The 20,543-nt window shown below is 39.5% G+C and overlaps 1 protein-coding gene across 1 annotated transcript in view; it reads right to left on the bottom strand.

Annotated features, from left to right (window-relative positions):
• LOC115048437 (proprotein convertase subtilisin/kexin type 5-like) overlaps positions 1 to 20,543 on the bottom strand; it is a 65,079-nt gene that overhangs the window by 9,875 nt on the left and 34,661 nt on the right. The window contains exons 14-24 of the mRNA XM_029509885.1: positions 20,367 to 20,495; positions 19,991 to 20,093; positions 17,704 to 17,897; positions 15,709 to 15,793; positions 13,150 to 13,253; positions 12,877 to 13,015; positions 11,751 to 11,866; positions 4,158 to 4,260; positions 3,827 to 3,963; positions 1,166 to 1,363; positions 92 to 148 (exon numbers count right to left, since the gene is read on the bottom strand). Of these exons, the coding sequence (XP_029365745.1) occupies positions 92 to 148; positions 1,166 to 1,363; positions 3,827 to 3,963; positions 4,158 to 4,260; positions 11,751 to 11,866; positions 12,877 to 13,015; positions 13,150 to 13,253; positions 15,709 to 15,793; positions 17,704 to 17,897; positions 19,991 to 20,093; positions 20,367 to 20,495 (1,365 nt within the window). The remainder of the gene's footprint in view (positions 1 to 91; positions 149 to 1,165; positions 1,364 to 3,826; positions 3,964 to 4,157; positions 4,261 to 11,750; positions 11,867 to 12,876; positions 13,016 to 13,149; positions 13,254 to 15,708; positions 15,794 to 17,703; positions 17,898 to 19,990; positions 20,094 to 20,366; positions 20,496 to 20,543) is intronic.

Here is a 20,543-nt window from a genome sequence, read left to right as displayed (position 1 = left end):
GCCTGCTTTTATTGTTGTAATCTGATCAGTGAGGGAGGTGAAAGAGGCAGGAGGAGAGAAAGAAAGAAAAGAGAAATAGATGTCCACTCACTGGGTTTGCACTGCTTGCATCCCTCATCACAGTGGAGACAGTCCTCGTGCTCTGCATCTGTCACAGGAAGTCTTAGTGTTAGAATTAAATGAACCAATTGAAAGTCATACAGAAACAAGACCTGCCTACCACATATGATAAAGATTTCATCTCATCCTCCCACACCGCAGTTTATATCCTCACATGCAAACTCTCTCATTCTATTCCTTACCTCTGTCTCACATTCAGCGTTGTGAAGGTGTAACTCCCCACCTCCACATCTCTCCATCCGATCTCAGCAAACATCTCAAGCCGAATATTCAAGCTTTTTTTCCCCTCAATTCCACTTTGATAAAGTCAAGCGTGTTTCTCGTTCATGTTCTCTCTGACGATAAACATTTATTTAGCAAATGTTCCTTTGTTGAGTTTAAGATCATTATCATGCAGTTGTGGATAGATGAAGCCAATTCATGCTCTGTATTTGCCAGTTTTTATGATGTTTTTGTATTCCTGTTTCCATGACTTTGCTTAAAATGCCATGTTTTGTATTCTTCATATAGCCTACAGATTAGCTGCAGATATATAGATTAGTCCGCATTGTCATTTCTTGAACTTTCAAAAAAGCAACTTGACAATCTTGCGGTTATCTCAGAAGCTTAAAATTCTTTTTTCACACCTGACATAGAAATCTAAATGCTTTAGGTACTGTGGTGTACAAACTAGAAGAAGCTGGTCCAAAGAACAGTTTACAACTCTTCGGTCTTTTGGCTGAGAGCCTTGTGTGTGGGTGTATTCCACTTCTAATATTTCAAATTTTTGCTTTAAATTGAGGTCAGTGTGCAACATGTATGTTCCCAAAGGTGACAATTCAGACTGGCTATGTTAGTCTGCTGCCACGAGTATAAAATCCTCCACAAAACAACGATTCTTTCAGAATTTCAGAAAAGGTCATATTATTTCTGTTTATGGATTTTCTATGGCAGAATAGTGTCCCTTCCCCTGAGAATATGCAGCTTCTCTGGAATCAACAGAGCTTTCCTTTGTGATATCAATGAAAAGAGCAAAGTCCAGCATACACACGTCCCCATCTCTCACCTGTGCTGCACTCCAGTGGGACACACTGGCCATTTCTCAGCTTATGTCCCCTGTTGCAGCGGAGACAGAGATTTGCTGCTGTACAGATAACACACTGTGCAGGACAGGGTTCGCACTGTCTGTCTGAGTGGAAAAACCCTTCCGGACACACATCCCGACACTGACCCTGGAACAGGTACCTGACCACACCAAGCGAGTCTGGAAGAGAGATGTTAAACAGCGTAGTTGGTTTGTCATTACATGGGGTTGTTGACTGGACACAAAACAATGATACTGCACACTCAGACTGACGGACTGACTCACTCACTCACTCACTGAGTGCACATTTCCAGCTTTGGTCAGGTTCTGGCTCAAACAGGCTCTAATACAGAGAGATTACAGCCTTCAGACTGGGCAATTTAGCACACTCACTAGATTTAGAGTTGTTTTTTTTTTTTTTTTTTAACCAGCCTGGGTAATAAACCCAACACATGGCTGGAGTGCACATGGATACCAAATGCTTAGGGCGGCATCTCTCGTTATAAGTGCAGCGTACGGAGTCTCTCTGGTTCCTTTGCTGCTCAGGAAATGAAGGGAGCCGGAGAAGAGTGCTTCCAATATATTCCAATATATACTCTCTAAACTTCAGTGCAGCCATAGACTACTTCATCACCATTACAAAAGGAGACTGAAGAATAAATAAACATAAAACATCCGGAGCAGAGAGCACAGGGAAGTGGGAGGAGAGAGAGGAGTCGTTGCTAGCTGGTCTGACAGAAAATAGCAACTAGAAAAAGGAAAATACAGTTTTGGCACCAAGAGTAAGAGAGTCTGTCTCATCAAACAGGGCTTTTAATTTGAAATGATTAGAGGAAGTTTGAGCATGTAAGAGTTTGTTTTGTTTTGTTTTGTGTGGAATTCGTTATGACTGATTAAACATATTACACAAAGGGAGTTAGAAATAAAGACCTGCCTTTATATGCTTCAGCTGAGGTGAAGGAAGGATAAATTAATGTGGATCCCAGACAAAAGCTGCATTGTATGAGATAAAACAAGATCTTTCAGTTTACAAGTAAATTCAGATGAAATCATAACAGTTGTTTTTGGTTTAGGTCTTTCGGGGAATTTTTTTCTCAATGCTGCAGTTACAAAATCTGGATTTGGCCAAAGACAGTCGAGCCATGCACTCAGTTCTAACATTATTTAGTTTGACTCAACTTGAACTTTGAGGTGGAGCTTGAATATGTTTTTTTCTGTTTGAAAGTCGATATTTGACAGTTTGAAATTCCTCATCGAAGAGGACATCAGAATAAAATGTTCAATACTTTTCATTTTGCACTATTTTATATTCTGCATTATTGTTTCACAGTGGTTACATTTACCAGTTAGGTATTCAGCTGCTTAAAAGCTCCAGCTCCTCACAGCCTCTTTACTTTCACAGATAACAAATCTTAGTGTCTGTGACTCCATGCACATCTGGACATGTGCGTATTAGTATTGTGAAATGGACACTTTCATAAGCTTTATTAACATTCGTCTCATCCTTTGTTCCCTGTTGTGCTCCTATCTACTTTTTTTTTTTTTTAACACCGATCTTCCCAAACTAGAAATGGCAAAGTCAGTATCAAGAACTGTCTGTTCAGTATGTACCAATATGCAAGTGTGTGTGTGTGTGTGACCAAGATAAGAGGTTGTTTTGAGAGATAAATGACAGAGGCAGAGACAGATGGAGGGTCTCTTCATGTTATTATTGTTATGTCTCATTGAGCCTCAGACAGACCTGCAATTAAATGGAACCACATTTGCAAACACAGTCTGACAAACTTGCGGGCTAATTGAGTGTGTGTGTGTGTGTGATGGGGAAATATGGTGTTAATCTTCTCCTTGGCTGTCTGGTGTGTAGTGTGTGTAGGTGGGTGTGTGTGTAACACAATCTCCCCAGTGTAAATACATTGGTTCTGACAGCCATAATACTGGCTGTGACACAGTGATAAACACAGTTATTACTCCCACCTTCACACTGATATTTCTTCAGCTGTGAGCCTCTAATGACATCGGGGTTCTATCATAACGACTGTTTTTACGCTGAAGAAAAAGTGTCCGGTTTCTTTTTCATGGACTTTGGATTGGCTGTGGATCCTAAGATCATAAAGCCTGCCCCAGTGGATTTTCTTCTTTCTCAATCACAAAATCCAGACACATTTTTTTCTTTAACTGAGGTAAAACCTGAGAGATTTGTGCTGATTTATACTTAAGGGTCCCTCAAACAGATGAATGATTTCCCCTTCTAGTGCATGTATCAGCAGACCATGGATGAATAACAGGTTTAGTGACTTTAAGAGTATTGTTTAGTGGAGTCTGAGCCTTAGCTTTATTCAAGGGATGTTACGAAAAAACATGATTTCACTTACTTTCCAGGCGCAGCTATAGAGAAGGGCTTCCAAGTGTATCTAAGTCAATCTACCTTATAGCTGCCTGTGTAAGTCCGACGGCTCAGAGCATTCAGGGTTTATATGGTGGAGAAAAGAGGTGATTGTTCAAACATGTTAGAGTCAAGAATGTTTTCACTCCTGCTGCTTTTCCTCTCAGTGAAAGTGACATAATGCGAATGATTTGGCTTGGTTATCTTTGTCTGAGTGTGCTGCCATAAGATTTTTCAAAGCCTAACCCAGGTTTGTGTACCTCTGTCACAGCTGGTGCAGTTGTCTGGTCCCCCATCAGTACACTGGTGGCAGGTGTAGTGGCAAGGACGGCACTGCCTCCCTGCTGTGTAGCTTCCTGTCTGGCATCGAATGACACAGCTTCCATCATCAAATAAACTGCAAAGCAGGTAAACAACCTTAGTCCTTAGTCTACTTATTAATAACATGCTATTGCCCCTTTAAAAAGAAAGCCATACAAAACGAATGTAAATTATCATTATTAATAATAAGCAAGACATCTCCGGAGATGCTTTTTAAAATGTAAATTCAGAGCTTCTGCTTAGTTTCTGTGTCTGAGCAGAAAGACTGACCTTGGCTCAGGACAGCTGGTGCAGTCTTCTCTTTCTGGACCTGTGCACTGCATGCAGGTCACATCACACAGGTGGCAGTTTCCATGTGTGCTCAGGTACTCTCCTGCAGACAGAGAGCAGGAGTGAGCAACACGACCTCACACCTGCTGCCTTACTTCTCTCTTAAAGTATTTCTCCTCTGTGGCTCTCTCCTCTGTTCACCATTTTTGCTTTGTGAGTGTTACCTACTTTTGTCTTTGCCATTGTGTCGTGAGTTGATATGATGTTCCTTTTACACCAATTATAACAACCTGCTGTTGCTGTTTCTTTCCAGTGAAGATCCAGCTCATTATCTTCTGATTTCTGACATCCCCACTCACAATAGCAATGCCTTCTTTTTTCTTTTTTTGGCGGGGGGTTCTCTTGTCTGTCCAGTTTTAATATTATGCTAAAATAGTATTGATAGGTTTAAAAACATGTTTGATAGGCATGCTTTCTACTTTCTAAGTGCTTTTACAAAAAACAGGGATATGAGAGTTTCATTTGGCTCCCTGGAAGCTTGAAGACATTGACATTGTATTCACAACAGACCTTTTAAACAGTGATTATAACTTTCACCTGCACAAAGCAAAGCTTACCATAAAAATTCAGTTACAAAATACATTTTTGGTCCCTTTGTGTGCACTGTTTGTCTGTTCTCTCCAGGTTTATGTGCCATCCTGCCAGTTATCCATAAATCCTTAAATTGCCTGGTTCACGCCTGGTGACTCAGTAAGTGACTGGAGCATTTTCAATCTCACATTAAATATATGTTGAGCTTTTTAGGAGTCCTTGAAGTATGTCTTAAGTATTAAATCCTTTCATTAAAACTTAGTACAAGGAGATTGGCATACCTTGGATAGGAGAATGTGGGGAAAGGTGGTGGATGAAAATACTTTAAAAGGAACATTGTTAAAGTGAATCCTTTTAATGGCCTGTATTAGTGACCAGGTGACGGAAACATCAGCAGATCTGTGGCTTAGTTACACGAAAAAGTGCTCTGTGATAATTTCAAGAAGTCATTGCCTAATTTTTCACTTTGAGATGAAATGCCTTCCTGCGACCTCATGGTCACATCCCCCACTGTTGAAAATGCTGACAATGTGCGTAGGTTTTGGCGGGTTGGAAAGTTTTTGTCACATACAGTCTGGAAAATCTCAACACCTGGCAATGTAGTTGTTGAGTTACTGGCAAAAACCAAAACTTTATCATACTCCAGGTAGATTTATGATTGTCATCAGACACTTGAATCCTTACAAAAACTCTTGTAATAGATAATTTTTTTTTCCACTAATTATATCTATCTTTCCACTTATCTGAGTCGGTGTTAGATAAACTTTGTTCACATTCACTCGGGACACTCATAGAATGTATGGAGGCTATTGTCTCCAGCCTTACTATAGGGCTGAGAACAAAATCCTTCAGCTTTGCACTTGGCACCGCTGAAAAGAGCCATAACAAAGGAGGCCTAAACATTGTCTCCTATCCTACCTTTGTATTAGACAAAGGTGACAGACACTGGCTCAGGCATGAGGATGGAGCTGTGTGTGTGCACGAGAGAGAGAGAGAGAGAGAGAGAGAGCAAGCATCCTTCAAGGCAGCGGCGAGGTTGTCTGTGCTCTCTGGCTTTCTGAAAAGCTCAATTGTTCCTTTCAAAACAAAAGAGCTTCTTTGTGTACAAACACAACAGGCGGTGGCTTCCCATTCAGCAGAGCTCTGCTGAAATCATTCAAACAGCCTTCTAATAAACGCCGTCACTCTCCTCCACACACATCCACACGCACGCACATGCTCACAAACTGTCTCCCTGTCTATCTGTTTGTCGTCGTCCTCACTCACTCACACAAACAAACATGGAGCCAAGTTCTCAAGGGATGGAAAGTCGCACAACTCCACTCAGCAAAAGCAGACACTCTGGACTCCCACTGCCAGATGGGAGAAGAATAGAGCCTGGAAGAAAGAGGGCTTGTCAGTCATGGAAGTAAAAGTTTTCCGCTGTTATGGACTCGGCTGACCTTGTGAGGACACTGACAGTCTACTCTGTCAGGAGAGCCAGCTCTGTTTACCGATATTACACTGACATCCACTGCCCCTAGCCCTGAATTTTAATGCCTCCTTCCCCCTGATACCTCCACACGCTTTGTCCCAGATAGTAGTTGAAACATATTCAGTCAACCGTGCTGTTTATTTAATATTGTGGAATTATTACCACAGGGAGGTGTTCCTTGACCTATTTTAAAGGTGGACATAATTCGCCTTCAGTATATCACTTGTTTATTATGTCAATGCCTTGGTGAAGGTCAGCAAGGTTTGTTACTTGACATGCGTGTTTTCCAGTTGTGGCGCCCCCAACGTCAAAACACATATTGACATCGCTGAAAAGATAATCATTGACCCAGTGATCTACACCCCAGTGACTCAGCAGGATGAACTTTGGTTTTATGTGTCTCCAGATATGCTCTGAGTGTAAGAATATAAAGATAAAACTAAATATTGGAGTCATTAGGCCAGAATCAGCACAGGAGCCCACTGAAGACAATAATCCAGAGTGAGAACTTTGGGAAAATTATGTGCTAACTTTAATTCCATCCTTCAAAAAAATCTTGCATTGTCTGATTTAATGAGACTTGGAGGAGCACACTGTCAGAATGGTATTAGGATTATTCATAGACAAACTATGTCTTACAGTGCTGCTGAGTACAGCTGAATGCTGGAACCCAACACCTGTGTGTGTGTTACTATATTTTTTGTATAGTTTGTGAAAGGTCCATCATGAAATGCTCAAAGAAACGGACATGAATGAGCTGATGAAAGGACGGATTCTGCTCTAGGACCATTGTCAACGTGATAGATGATACACCTGTTGTAAGCTGATATAAAATACCTGTTTCATTGTCTATAAGAGACACACAGGAGCATCACATCTAAGAGCTCAGTTAGAGACACGTTTCAACTAAGGTGGTTGACAAAACACTTGATATTACTGTTATCGATTAAAGTGAATATTGGGTAAATGCAAATAAGGTTTATTATGCGTCTGTCTTCCAACAGAAGAGATTTTCAAGTAGCATCGCCTACCATTGTCTGTCATCACTTAGTTGTTGAAAAGTCCTGAAAATGTGAAAGATACCAATCCCAAGTTCATCTTAGCTACCTTACCTAAGATAGTTTCAACTAAGCTTGTGCCTGTAATAGCGAAACCTTTCGTTCATGACCTGTTTTGAACTTGAGTCTAATTGTAATTGAGTGCACACGTCTCCCTTCAAGCGCTCTGCCTGCGGCATGTGGAACTTTCACTTAATCAATGTGATCAAGTGCTGAGAAGTAAAAGTTTCCGAAAGCAATGATCTGAATTTCAATTACCTTATTTTCTTTCATGGATTGGTAAAAACAAGAGGAGGGGGGGGGGAGAAAAAAAAAAAAAATCGACAACAGGAGGAAAACACAAAACCTAATGTTTCGGAAAGGGAGTGAGAAACCGGTCAATAAAAATACTGTGAAATAAAATAATATTGATTCATTTACTGTCAAATAACTGAGAACTGAAAAAACAAAAACAAAATCATGAACAGATTAAACATTTTAATAAGAACACTTATAAAAAAAAAAAAAAGATTTTCAAAACTAGAACTTTGAGTAACATTAATAATGCATTGTCACAGATATGTCACAGGTACACAATAAAAACAGCTTTTATATGAGGGGGGTGTGTGTTTGTCTACTGCCGCACAATCTAAAATCAATTCAAGTCATCTTAAACAATGACCAGGAATAAGTTTTTGTTAACCAAAACAGGGGATTCATCAAGCTTTATTACAAATCATCAAGAACCATAACCAGTCGACAGTACAATAATTCATCTAATACTGTAAATGCTCGAGCTGCAGGTACGAAGACCCACACAGAATAAGAATCTTAAACATTTTATGTTGCTGTTCTTTATTAGAAACCAGCACCACCAGAGTGACCTTTGACTTTCGTCAGGTAAGACTCAGACACAGACAGGAGGAGAAACCAGGCACCTGAAGTGAGCCGGCCTCAACACAAGTACAGTTTTGACTCAATATGAATGAACATTTCTGACAGACTTCTGGTTCTGCTGTGATGCTGCCCATTCACGTTTATTTTTAATGCGATGTACTTTAAAAAAAAAAAAAAAAAAAGTCTCAGTGTGTTTGTTTTCCAATTTTTCTTGGGTTGACGGAACACAAAGTTCTGCGATCTAAAGTGTTGCGACACAGACATTTTGGAGAAAATTTCCCTTTTCTGAAATAAGCGATGGTAAAAATGTCACAGCTCTGATTTGCACCACAACAATTTGAAGTCTGTCTGCCTGTCAGAGACCTCTACCTGCAGATGAAACAAGACAGAATATTTGCTGTGTCGATCATTGACCTTCTGTGTTGAAAGTGTAGAGCAATGCTTGAGTTGATATGCACTGCCATTGAAATGACGAGTTGAAACTTCTAAAATTCTATTTTATTTGAGCAGAGTACATGTAGGGATGCACCAACACAGATAAAACATGATTACATGATTACTTCATATGGCATGTTGAAAATCAAGCCTACATATGAAAAAATAGAGGATCCCTGTAATAAATCTTTTTTATATTTCAATTACTTAATCCACTGACAAAAAAAATAATACTGGAGCTTGAAATTGTTCAGTCACAGTAATGGATGGATTCAAAACTCAGTTTTGGGCAAAGGTTTACTATCGAGAATGTGCATCATGTATGAAAAATGAGCATCGGTGCATCCCTAGTACCACAAATTCATTTTAACTCACTGCAGCATTTCCTTCCCTGCAGAAAGCTCTGGAAGCAAAGGCTACCGACTCTTCTTGTTGCGCCTCTGGAATGAATCAATGCTGCCTGGGCTTACATCAAGAATTAATAGTATTCTTCTACACAAACCAATAAAGACAAACACAGACACACACACACACACACACACACACACACACACACACACACACACACACACACACAAACACGCGCATGCACACATACGCGCGCACACACACACACACACACACTATTTGGAGTGCAGGTTTGTGTTTTTAAATAAATGAAATGAGGTGATTTTGGTCAGTAACGTGCATCGGTCTTGGCCTATGGTGACACGCTGGTGTCTGCCACTTCAAGTGATGGCTGATTTATGTGTCTGAGTTCAAGTCTATGTGTGTGCTATATATGCATCTATGTACTGTGTGGGTGTGTGTGTGTGTGTGTGTGCGTGTGTCCTCATATAACTGTGTGTGAATTTGTCTTCTCCTCCCCTTAACAGCCAACGTTACCCCAGAGACATTATTTTCACATTACTGAGTGATCTTCTTTTTTTTTCCCCCTCTGACGTATATTTACAGGCAGAAAACCAGGGCCTTTCTTACTGTATATTAACTTTCCATCTGTTTATCATTAACACTGCAAAGAGAGGAGGAAGAGGAGCCAAAATAAAAATGCACACAGACGTATTCAGAGTTTCACAGGGTGAATAGCTCCTGTTTTTAGCTATGCTTCCTACACTGGCAACAAAAAAGAAGGTTCAATTATTTTGGCTTTGATGCTTTGGTCACAAAATACCGACACTTTTATTCTCGTTTGTTTTCGCTTTTGTTTTCATTTGCTCGTTTGTTCTTGAAATAAGTCCCAGTCATTTTACACCCTGACCACATGTGTGTGTCCCAGTACAGAAAAAAAGGTAGGTTTGTTGTAGTCCTGTCATCGCACCTCCGATGCAGTCCCTTTAAGAGGCACAGATTCTCTTATAAATTATGTGACTGTGAATGAGTGGGCAGGGGGGTTTGAGAAGGACGGGTGCCCCCTGTGCCCCCACATCCCCCCTGCGCTCCCTTTACGCCCAGTGAGTACATCCCGTCACCCCTTTTGCGAGCATGTTCTGCAGCAGAGTTGCTGCAGCACTTTTCTCTGGCAAAGATTGTTCTTTTTAACAAGCACGCAGAAACTGCCTTCTGCCCAAGATTCTTCATTTGCTTTCCACAGACCAGGAAGAAAAGATGCAGGGGGAGTTTGGAAGGAGGGGAGGGGGGAGAAACATGCACACGCACACACACACACACACACACACACACACACACACACACACACACACACACACACACAGAGTTGAACCATTATTAATGGTTGAATGGCAGGTAGAGCCATGTGATTGGTCAGGAGAGGATTCAGATAACACAAAGTGTTTTTGATCCAATCACAGGTGAAGTTCATCGATGAGGAAAGTGATTGTAGTCCCGTGGAGTGATTGGATCCATGTCAGGAGAGAGGGAAGACAGATTTGGGAGAAAAAACAGAGAGAGAGAAAACAAACATCACACAATTAGAAAATTGAATATTTTTTGAAATTCACAACTTTGTGCCATTTTGTATTACAGGAAACAAAGTGGACAACCAGTCTGTAAAACATATATTCCTTCCACATATCAACTGGAAGTAAGATGTACTGGACACTTTTGAGCTGCCAATCAAAGCATCAACAATAGAGAGCCACTTAGGAAGGTTGTAAACAGACTGAGTGAGCACTTTGATTAAAGTGTCCATCAATGGAAAGGTCACGCAGTCAAGACTTTTCCTCTCTTCTGAGTTTTATCGCTGAGAGACTTTTCAGCCACAGGTCATTTTTGAATAAAAATAAAGGTCAAGTCAAGATCAGCAAATTTTCATAATCAGACGTTCAGCCCATCCAGTTAGAGAAAACATCAGAAGATCCAGAAGCCAAGCTTACACAATTCAGAAAAGATGAGACGAAGCAAAGCAAAGAAACAACGGTGAGAACAAGTAACGACAGGAGAAATCTGAAAATTACTGTAGTAGATCACATAAAGTGAAACATTTGCTATTAAGAAAGGGAAAAAGTGAATTGATGCTTTAGGAACCTTTGAAGGCAATACATTGTGCAGTGAAAGACAAGAAAAGGATGAATTTATGTGTGAGTATGTAAGACCTCCTATTAGAATTATGCATAACATGGACGAGCACTTAAATAAAATATAAAGAACATAAATATAAAGAAAGATAAAGAACACAAAGGGCCAAAGCAAGGACAGACCACCTTTCCACTTTGATACTCTGAACAGTCTTGTTTAAAAAGTTAGTAGAAAGTTGAGAATATTAAAAAGAAAGCCACAGTTGAAACCTTAGCTTTTACTTAATAAAGTGAAGTTTTGCATCACATTAATTTATAGCTTGTGGCATACAACACAATTTAATTTAAATGGAGATGCAAAATTGGCTCACACTCACAGTGAGAGTTAAGATGTAAATCTGTACCTCTGAGGCTTTTGGTATTTTGATTAGCTGTGATTGTTTAGATCCCGATTTGTGGATTCTTAACATTATGAGGGAAAAAAAAACAAACAAAACAAAACAGAATACATTTTAATGTGTAACTTTCATTCTGTGACTATGTCCATTTGGGAATCCAAGTCTTTCTAGAAATTTCTCTGCAGACCATACGAGTATGTATTAACAAAATCCATTGCAATGCAGTGCAACAAGTATAAAAGAAAGGCATCAATGCATTATTGTAGATAAGAAAGCTGACAACTCACCATCTTTGCAGATGGTGCTGACCACACAGGCTCCTGCCTCCAGATTGTAACCACTGACACAGCTGCTGCAGTTCCTATCACTAGGCCCCAAGCATTCATAGCAGCTCTGGTCACACCTGTCAATGTTTGCAGGAAGAATTAGGTACACATCCCTAAAGTGCTGAGCTTTCTTCACATATCCTCTATCAAAGTTAGAATGGTACTTTAAGGATAATTCATCTTTCAGTGACAATGCATTATTGCTTTGGCTGGTTCAGCGTGTGTTGGTGATCACAAACGTCACAAGAAAAATGTGATGAGCAATTATCTAAACTTATCCTGGAGGCGCAAAGGACCAAAATTAGGCAACAAGAAAACCTGGTTTTCATCCATCCGTGGCAAAAAAATTAATCGTAACATTTGTTGGAAACGATCTGCCAGTTTCTGAGATGAGGGAGGTTCTGAAAGTGGATGAAGCAATCAAATAAGGTCAACTGAACAATAAAAAATTTGAAGGTAGGAAAATTGAAAAGTACAAGGAAGACAAGCCAAACAAGAATAGTGGCAAGATGTCTGAGTGTGTAGGAGTCTGTGTGCGATAGGCAAAGTAGAAGATAATAAAAATATTGGAATATGAGTAAGTTTACAAATCTCCCCTGTTCTAATAATGCTGGTTAACATTAGTGAAAGTTAGAGCAGAAAACTGTACACAACAATGAAATGGAAAAAATGACTGTATAAATGGACAATTCTTCATGATGTTGTCTAAATACTACTTTAACATACATTTATATAATAATAAAAGACATTAGTTGATATAGTGCTGTTCGTGATGTTATAGTAAAATTCAAATGGCACAAAAGTCTTTCTTGATCCAGCACTAAAATCACCTTCCTGAGCTCCATTATCAGATACGGATGTGGTGCTGCAAAATATGTTTCAGAGAAGATGTGTCTAAATCATCTGCAGGTCAGTACCTATGGTCTTCTTCAATGTTAAATGAGAATGCAGATAACTGGAAAATTCCTGTATTACACAGAACAAGTAGTAGTTCTAGGAAATGATAAACCAAGGCTATAGTTGGAACAATAATAAAAAGCTTCACTTTTGTGGTTTGAGGTGTTAGCAGATATGCTGACTAACTTACTTCTTACAAGACCTCTGCACTTGTCTGTTGTCTGAGGTCTGCTCTGACAGGTAGTAGCCAGTGCTGCAGGTTGACACACACCGCCAGTCTTCAAGTAGGTAGCCATCTGCACACTTAGTGCAAGCCTCTACACCTGTGCCTGAAAAAGACATCAACTTGTTGTTTAAATTTTCATTTTGGCTGTAATGCAAAAGTACACACCATCCCAAATAATAAATGAAATTCCAATAGAGTTGGTGCCTCTTCACAGTTAAATGGCTTACAACTTCCTACCTGCACAAGTGGCACAGGCCCGATGGCAGGGCTCACAATTCCTTCTGTGGCCATTGTAATACGTCCCTGCTGCACAAGTCATCTGACACTTGTTTCCTTGAAGACTATAAAGAGATGAAAAGGCACATAAACAAACGCAGAAGTATAGAGTTGCTTTAATTAACAACAAAAAACCAACGCAGAGTGGTTAAGAAAAGAATAGATAAAAAAGCACAGCAAACCAATTCTAGCAATTAAAAGCCAGCTCCTGGACCACTTGCAGCACCTTAATGTGTGGGTGCACACATTAACAGCTATAGTCCACTATTTGACTGATTTACAGGAATGTGGTCGCTTCAAAATTCAAGAGAAAACAAAGGGAATTGGTTGTTTTTGCCAAAATATGCTACTTATTTTGGAAGTACCAGATGTCGGGGTGGAGGACAGTTAAGACATATGTTTAGAGGTTATACAGTCGGGTTTGTGAGGACAGTGAGGACAGGTTGGTGAGCTTGCTGCTCTGAGCTGAAAAACAGCTGGTGTCTGTTAGCAAAAGTTTCCCAGAAACGATCTCACCGGGTCCTCTCTTCCTCCTCTGCTCATAACTAACCGTGAATGGTGAACTGAATGGGAGAAGGGAGAGCTGCGTGTGACTGTGTGTGTATGTGTGTAAGTACTGCGGTCCCACCAGCGTTCAGAGGAAATTATGGCTTACAAGTGTCCCTACCTCAACTTCTGGTTGTGCTGGAAACCAGGTTCAAGACCACAATGCATTTTAAATGCTTCACAAGTGTTTCCTTCATGACCTATTAGGAATTTCAGCACTTTGAAAGTCCCTCTCCTCAGTCAGGTGAAATGTAGTTGGGGTCACAGTTTAAAAAGGCTCCTGCACATATGGCCAGAAAATAACCTGGAACGCTGCATGGATATCTCAATGGTTTAGATAAGCAACAATCACAATACAAAATGGACAGCTCCACTTCCTGTGGCTGTGTGAGACATAAGTATATGTGGTCTTTAATAAACTTGGTTCACAGGATGAAACTCAGCTTTTACTCAATTTGGTTTGCCAAGTGGAAAACAGTTGGGAGCCCGAAGTTTCACTGGTTCATGCTGCAAACCCAAACCACAATTTAACATGATGTACTGGTCTACATTAGCTATAATATTCCTGCAGAGTTTATGTGCTGCTTTTATCCTGAAACCACAACAATGGTATTCAAGTAAAACTGACAGAGATGCAGCTGAACAGCTGATTGTAATGTTAAACCTACACAGCAAACTGTGATTTATACCAGCAGCATCTGACCAAGTGTATGTTAAAGGTTCAGATGTACACACACACACACACACACACACACACACACACAATATATTATTTACAAGTTTGACAAATAGTCGGTTGTCAAAATTTTGTGCTATTTCATGGTGAGCAGTGAGATGTTGACACTTTCGACCAATCTTCTCTCAAGGGCATTCAGATTGTGCTTGTTTGTACAGACAGAGTGTGACATTGTGTTAAAGCTTGACAGACCCAACTTCAACTTTCTGTCTCACCTCCACACACCAGGCAACTTTCCTGCATAGAGTGGCTGAAAATCTCTCACTAAGTTGCAAAATTATTGAAAATAGCAACTTCCATTTGTAAAGTAATAGAAGCCTGAGGGTTCCAGGCCTGAACAACCATATAGTACTTCCTTTTGAACTCACTGACATCTTTAGAAGTCAAGTGATTAAGCAACTGAAAAAGGGCCACCGTGAAACTTAAATGCAAAATTATGCTTGCGCAAATCCTTCATACCTATTTCCTAACAGTTAACAGGCTATGCAGAGTGATGCTTAGAGTTTTACTTGTCTTCTAAGTAAAATCTAATTGTGGCAACAAGTCAGTCAAAATCTAGTATGTTTCTGGATCGCTTATCCTCAATGTGCAAAATGGAGGACATGAAAACTGAAAACTAGAACCGTTGTAAAAGGCTGAGGTCATTGCATTATATTTGCATCCTGCATAGTGCGAGTCAGCACCTTTAAACCTTTTATCCGTTTATCTCTCTCCCACTCTGCACTAAAATATATGATATTACAATGATCAAATGTTTATGTTTTGGTTTTTTTTTTGGTTGTTTCTGTTGACAGATAATGGAACAAGTTTGAAATTGTAACTTAAACTTATTTCATTAAGACATACATATTGTCTGGTTTTATAACAAGGTTAGGGTGAGGGTTAGTTGTTTGGCAAATTAGAATTTATTAATTTAATTTAATTTAATAGAATAAAAGGCCCTGTATCTAGCAAAAAAAAAAAAAAAAAAAAGTTGGCAACACTCCAGCATGTAACCCCCTCACCAAACAGTTTGGACCAATTCATTGTGAAAGAATAAAGACCAATAGGGAGCCCCTCAGCTGTCCCCAAGATTGTTTGGGACAGACTCAGTTCCACCCAGTTGTGACTCAGTAAGTATGTAGTCACAAAAGATATTCTGAGAGTTACAGCAAGACTGAAATTAGATCAAGTTATGACGATAAAATCAGCAACATTTTTAAGTTATTAGATATTGTTGAGCTTAACTTGTAGTTTACCTCATTCCAGGTTTACACTCGGTGCAGAGATTGGAGGCTTTGCACCTCTTACAGTTCTCTGGGCATCTTCTGCAAATGTTGGAATCTGAAAGACAAAGGGTGAGTCAGTCATACACATTGGCTAATATGAACCATAAGTCTGTTTAAATTTGAAATGAAGACAGGGAGCAGAGGAGGCAGGCAATGATGAAGAGGATGAGGGTAAAAGTGAAAAGGAGAGGCCAGTGAGAGGAGGAAATGAGGGAAGGAAGAGAGGAAAAGATAAGTTGAATAAGGGGCAGATGAACAAAACAGGAGGACAAAAGGGAGGGGAAAAAGATGGCAGGAGAGAGGAGGGGGCAGAATGGAAATGTCAAAAGGCTAGAGCTACAGGGAAGAAAAAGAAGATTGTAGTGTTGTTGCGGGAGGATAGGAATGGAGATGAATATTTCAAAAGGCAGACTAAAGGCAATGACATGCTTTGACACAATGCACATGGAGACTTGTGACTTGTCTTAAGCGAGGATGCCAAAAGGATGCATAAATAAAATTTTATTATTCAGGGGCAAACAGACAACAATTTAAAAGTACACATGACTATTAATCAAAACTGTTATTTTTACAAAGCTGAAAAGCATTGTGCACAGATAATACAACTTTTATGGTCTTATTTGGAGAAGTCAAACGAATTAAGAGGACGAGACAGAGTTAGTGAGTGTTTGGGAATGAAAATCATTAGCAAGTGAATGCAAGATCTGGAAAGGTCATAGACAGTTTTACTGTTGCCTCCAAGGATTTACTTTCCTGTTTTAGCTAAAGTTCAAACATTGGCATTAGTGCAGAAATAATATATTTGGTTGAATTAGTTGATTGATGAGCAAGCAGAAATGCTATTCACTTGTTGCTTCCAGCTTCCCAAATACAAAAATATGCCACTTTATATCATCATATGTTATGTTTTAAATTATTGGTTTTACAAAACAGGCATGCTCATAATCAAGGACAGCACCTTTAGTTTTGCAAAACTGCGATGGAGAGGAAATTTGCTATTTTCAACACAAAGAGATGGCACAGTTATATAAAAAAAAGGATTAATCAATAAGGAAAATAGTAATTGCTCAGGGGTTAGAGTTGGAAAATCCTGGCCAAAATGTTGGAAACTCGCAACATTGTGCCATAAACTTGAAACAACAGTGAAATTGAACCCTTCAGTCAGTTGATACCACATGTAACAGACTTGTGCCCGTGTGTGGATGAAAGCAGAACTTCAATTCAACTTGCTGTCAGACTGACAAAGATAAAATAGACTCAATATAGCTGGTAAAATGTTATGACTGAACCCGGATCAGCTCACATTAGATCTGTTGCCAGAGACTCACAGCTGCCAGGGCTCATGCTGCCTTGGCTTAATCTATCTATCTATCTATCTATCTATCTATATATATATATATATATATATATATATATATATATATATATATATATATATCTCATACAAGGAAACTGGGAAAACCACTAAATATATACATTTACTCCTCTCCTGTAGTAACTAAGTTGAGGGCAGTCTGTTCAATATGAACCAGTGGTTGATGGAGGGAAAACAAGGTGAAATGTAATTCAAAATTAACCCTTATCAGAAAGATCTGTAGTAGTGGCCAGACATTATGGCTTCATTCTGTGGTGGCGAACTGAAGCTTCTGTTGGTTATTGTGCTTTTTTTGTGATACAAGTGAGAAAAAGAATTGAAACTGTCCTAATTTTTGAAAACTACATTCCACTATATTCTCATCTGAGGGCCTTCAGACCTTGAGAATCTGATCAATGGACAGCAAATAGGCAACTAATAATAGATAAAAATTAGAAACAGCCATTCATTTTAGAACCTCAAGATGGATCGGTCATCGGTCAGAAACAATGGTGGAAGAAATAGAAGAACAAGTATTGACTGCATGTTGTGCCGTCTTATGAATACTCTTTAGATAAAAGCCAGTTACTTTAGAAAGGAGTGAAACATACCATAGTCGAGGTAGAAGCCATCGGCACAGTTGGCAACACATGTGTTGGAGCCCTCATTGAGGTGGAAACCAGTCCTGCATGTGGTGCACTGGTCACTACGGCTACCGACGCAGGTCTCACACAATGAGGAGCACTTCTTACAACGCTTCCTATCATCACGGAAAAAACCACTGGGACACTCAGACACGCACATCCTGTGGGGTGGTAATTGAAGGGACAGAGGAGGGAGACACAGGGTACAAGAGAGTGTCACACAAGCCAGAAGCGGAAAACAAGAAAGGGACAATCTGTACTCATTTACAGACTGTCACCTGTAACATGATAATAAAGGCCACATCTACCCCATTGCATTTTGAGCTGTTAAAATTGTGTGATAGATGCTGTTAATTTTGGTCAATGTTAATTGAATGTTGTAAGTATAATATATATAATAAGTAAAATGTAACTATGAAGTGAAGTAAAATGTAGTTGTATAGACATGGGAACTTATTGGTAGCAGACACAAAAGACGAGGACAGTACTCCCCACCTTTTAAACTTTATTCACACCGTGCCATTTTCAGCCAAGAAACAGATATGGCACACACAATCCACATGTGCAGAGCACACTGCCATGCACATGAACTCCATGATTATTTAAAGAATAAATACAGCAAAAAGAAAGGAAACTAGAGTATATGAGGAAAAAGTTTAAACAGAGTTTCCTGACCAAACTATCAATGACTGAGTCCTTGAAATTATCTAGCCCTGAAATTGCAGTAAGAGCCTTTTCAAGCAAAATATAATTTTTCTTCCAAATTACTCTTATTTTTGTATTATTGGCCATAATTCCTATCAGTTATGATTATATTTTTGGCAGAAGAGAAAAGGTGATTTCACCCAGAGTGTCAATTATTCTCCTCTAATAATGTAAACAAGTTAAAATGTCACTGATTTCCACTTGCGTGCAATGTATACCCAACACCTGCATCCTTTACTCTACTGTTTAGTACAACTGGGGACAAATGTTTCCATTTAGAACATGTCACCCACAATGTTGGTTATATTTGACTTCACCAGTGTTTAAATTGTCAGTTTCTTGGAGAGGAAACTTTCACATACTTAATGTAAAAATTACATAATGCTTTTTAAGTAGAAGGTCAAAGAAGCGTGAAAAAAACGTTACTTCAAAAATCATCCTGCTCAGCCTTTGAGTTTAGACCATCAAACACATATGTAGGGATGTAATTATCCTAACATTAAACAGCACCACTACCACTCCTATTTCCTACCACTCCCTCAATCGTCATTCATCAATTGCTCCCTGTGGTGGCAGAAAAGGGCAGCACACCTCTTAAGTGGGCTAATGATAAGGCAGCACCTAAGCTCACACATTCTGATGCACCTGCATTGGTTTGCCTTTTATTAGTGCAGAGACCCGCTGACACAAAGGCAATTACAACAGACTTTGATCCTAATGGGATCCTAAGGGCACACAGAAATGTGCACATATACACAAATTCAGTGCAGCACGTGCGCGCACAAACACACACACACACACTTAACGGGGGAGCTTGACAGACTCAACATATTATGACTAACAGCAGGGTGAAATTAATCAGGTCACCATCCTGTACAGTTTCTTCACATTGTTCACATTATAAGCTCATCAAATGAAAAGAATGGGCAGTGACCTATGACTTCCTCTAGATTTCCTCAAGTTTTTAAAGTGAATTGTTTAGTTAGATCTCTTCCTTTTATTTTTCAGTTTTAAATTTTCTTTTTTTTGTTCATAGATCACAAACAAGAAGAGTAAATTCCTGCTGATGCGCGGATTCAGTCATGCAAAGTGTGCTGTAAAATCCTTTTTTTTGCAGCATGTAAAAGAGTTGACATCTTGCCTTCAGTTGATTAAATCCAGTTATTGGTGGGTCATTATGCATGAACCTGCCATCAACTAGTATTAATCTGTCTTATTTTGTGTGTCTCGAGATTTTCCGTGAACTCTACATATGCCAAAACAATCAGAACAGATGTTGTTCATAGAGCATACAATCCAGATGTATCGTCTATCTGAGGCGTTCTAGCGGCAATGCACCTTTTAAAGTAAAATAAATTCATTAACTGGCTCTAGTGGAGTCCACAGATCAAACTACTGTTTACATCTTCAGATAAACTGTCTATGTCCTAAATGCAGAAATTATTTCACCAATTTTCATTATACATGATCTGTAACAGATGAACAAAGTAAACGGCACAACAAGAACATTGATACGTTAAAAACATACAAAAAAAATAAAAAGTCTGACCTGGTGTTGTTCTTGAATTTGAGGAAGTAGTGGAGGCAGTTAATGCAGTGGTGGGGTCCAGGACCCTCACAGCCATTCTCATTGCACTCAGAGTCACAGGGGCCTGGAGAGACGTACAGATTTTGGACTTTGGGTGGTAAGGCCAAGAAGAAAAGGTACTGCAGTTTAAGAGCTTCACCCAATCAACTGACTTCATGGAAGCAATCATTTTCATTCATTATACTCTTTCATAGTACTATTAAACTATGTTCCAATACCCCGATTTGCCAACGTCACAGGGCAGTAAAAATGGCTTGTAAAAGAATGATGCTAATTTGCAACACATGACAACATGGCTACTGCTGTGGGTATATAGCCCTCAGGATTTTTCACTCACCATTGTATTCTTCTGTCTCATCATCGGCGGGCATCAGCGTGTCTGTAGAGCGAGGCTTATCATTGCGCAGAGATGAGTATGGGTGCACAGAGGTGCCATATAGCACCAGTGACCACTCTTTCAGCTTGCCTGATAAAACATTAACACCACGAGGGTCATCTTACTGACAGGGAAACA

This window comes from Echeneis naucrates, chromosome 9 (genome assembly GCF_900963305.1).
Source record: "Echeneis naucrates chromosome 9, fEcheNa1.1, whole genome shotgun sequence".
In the NCBI taxonomy this organism is placed as follows: Eukaryota; Metazoa; Chordata; class Actinopteri; order Carangiformes; family Echeneidae; genus Echeneis; species Echeneis naucrates.
Note: the sequence above shows the minus strand (reverse complement) of the source record. Positions and strands in the feature narration are given on the sequence as shown.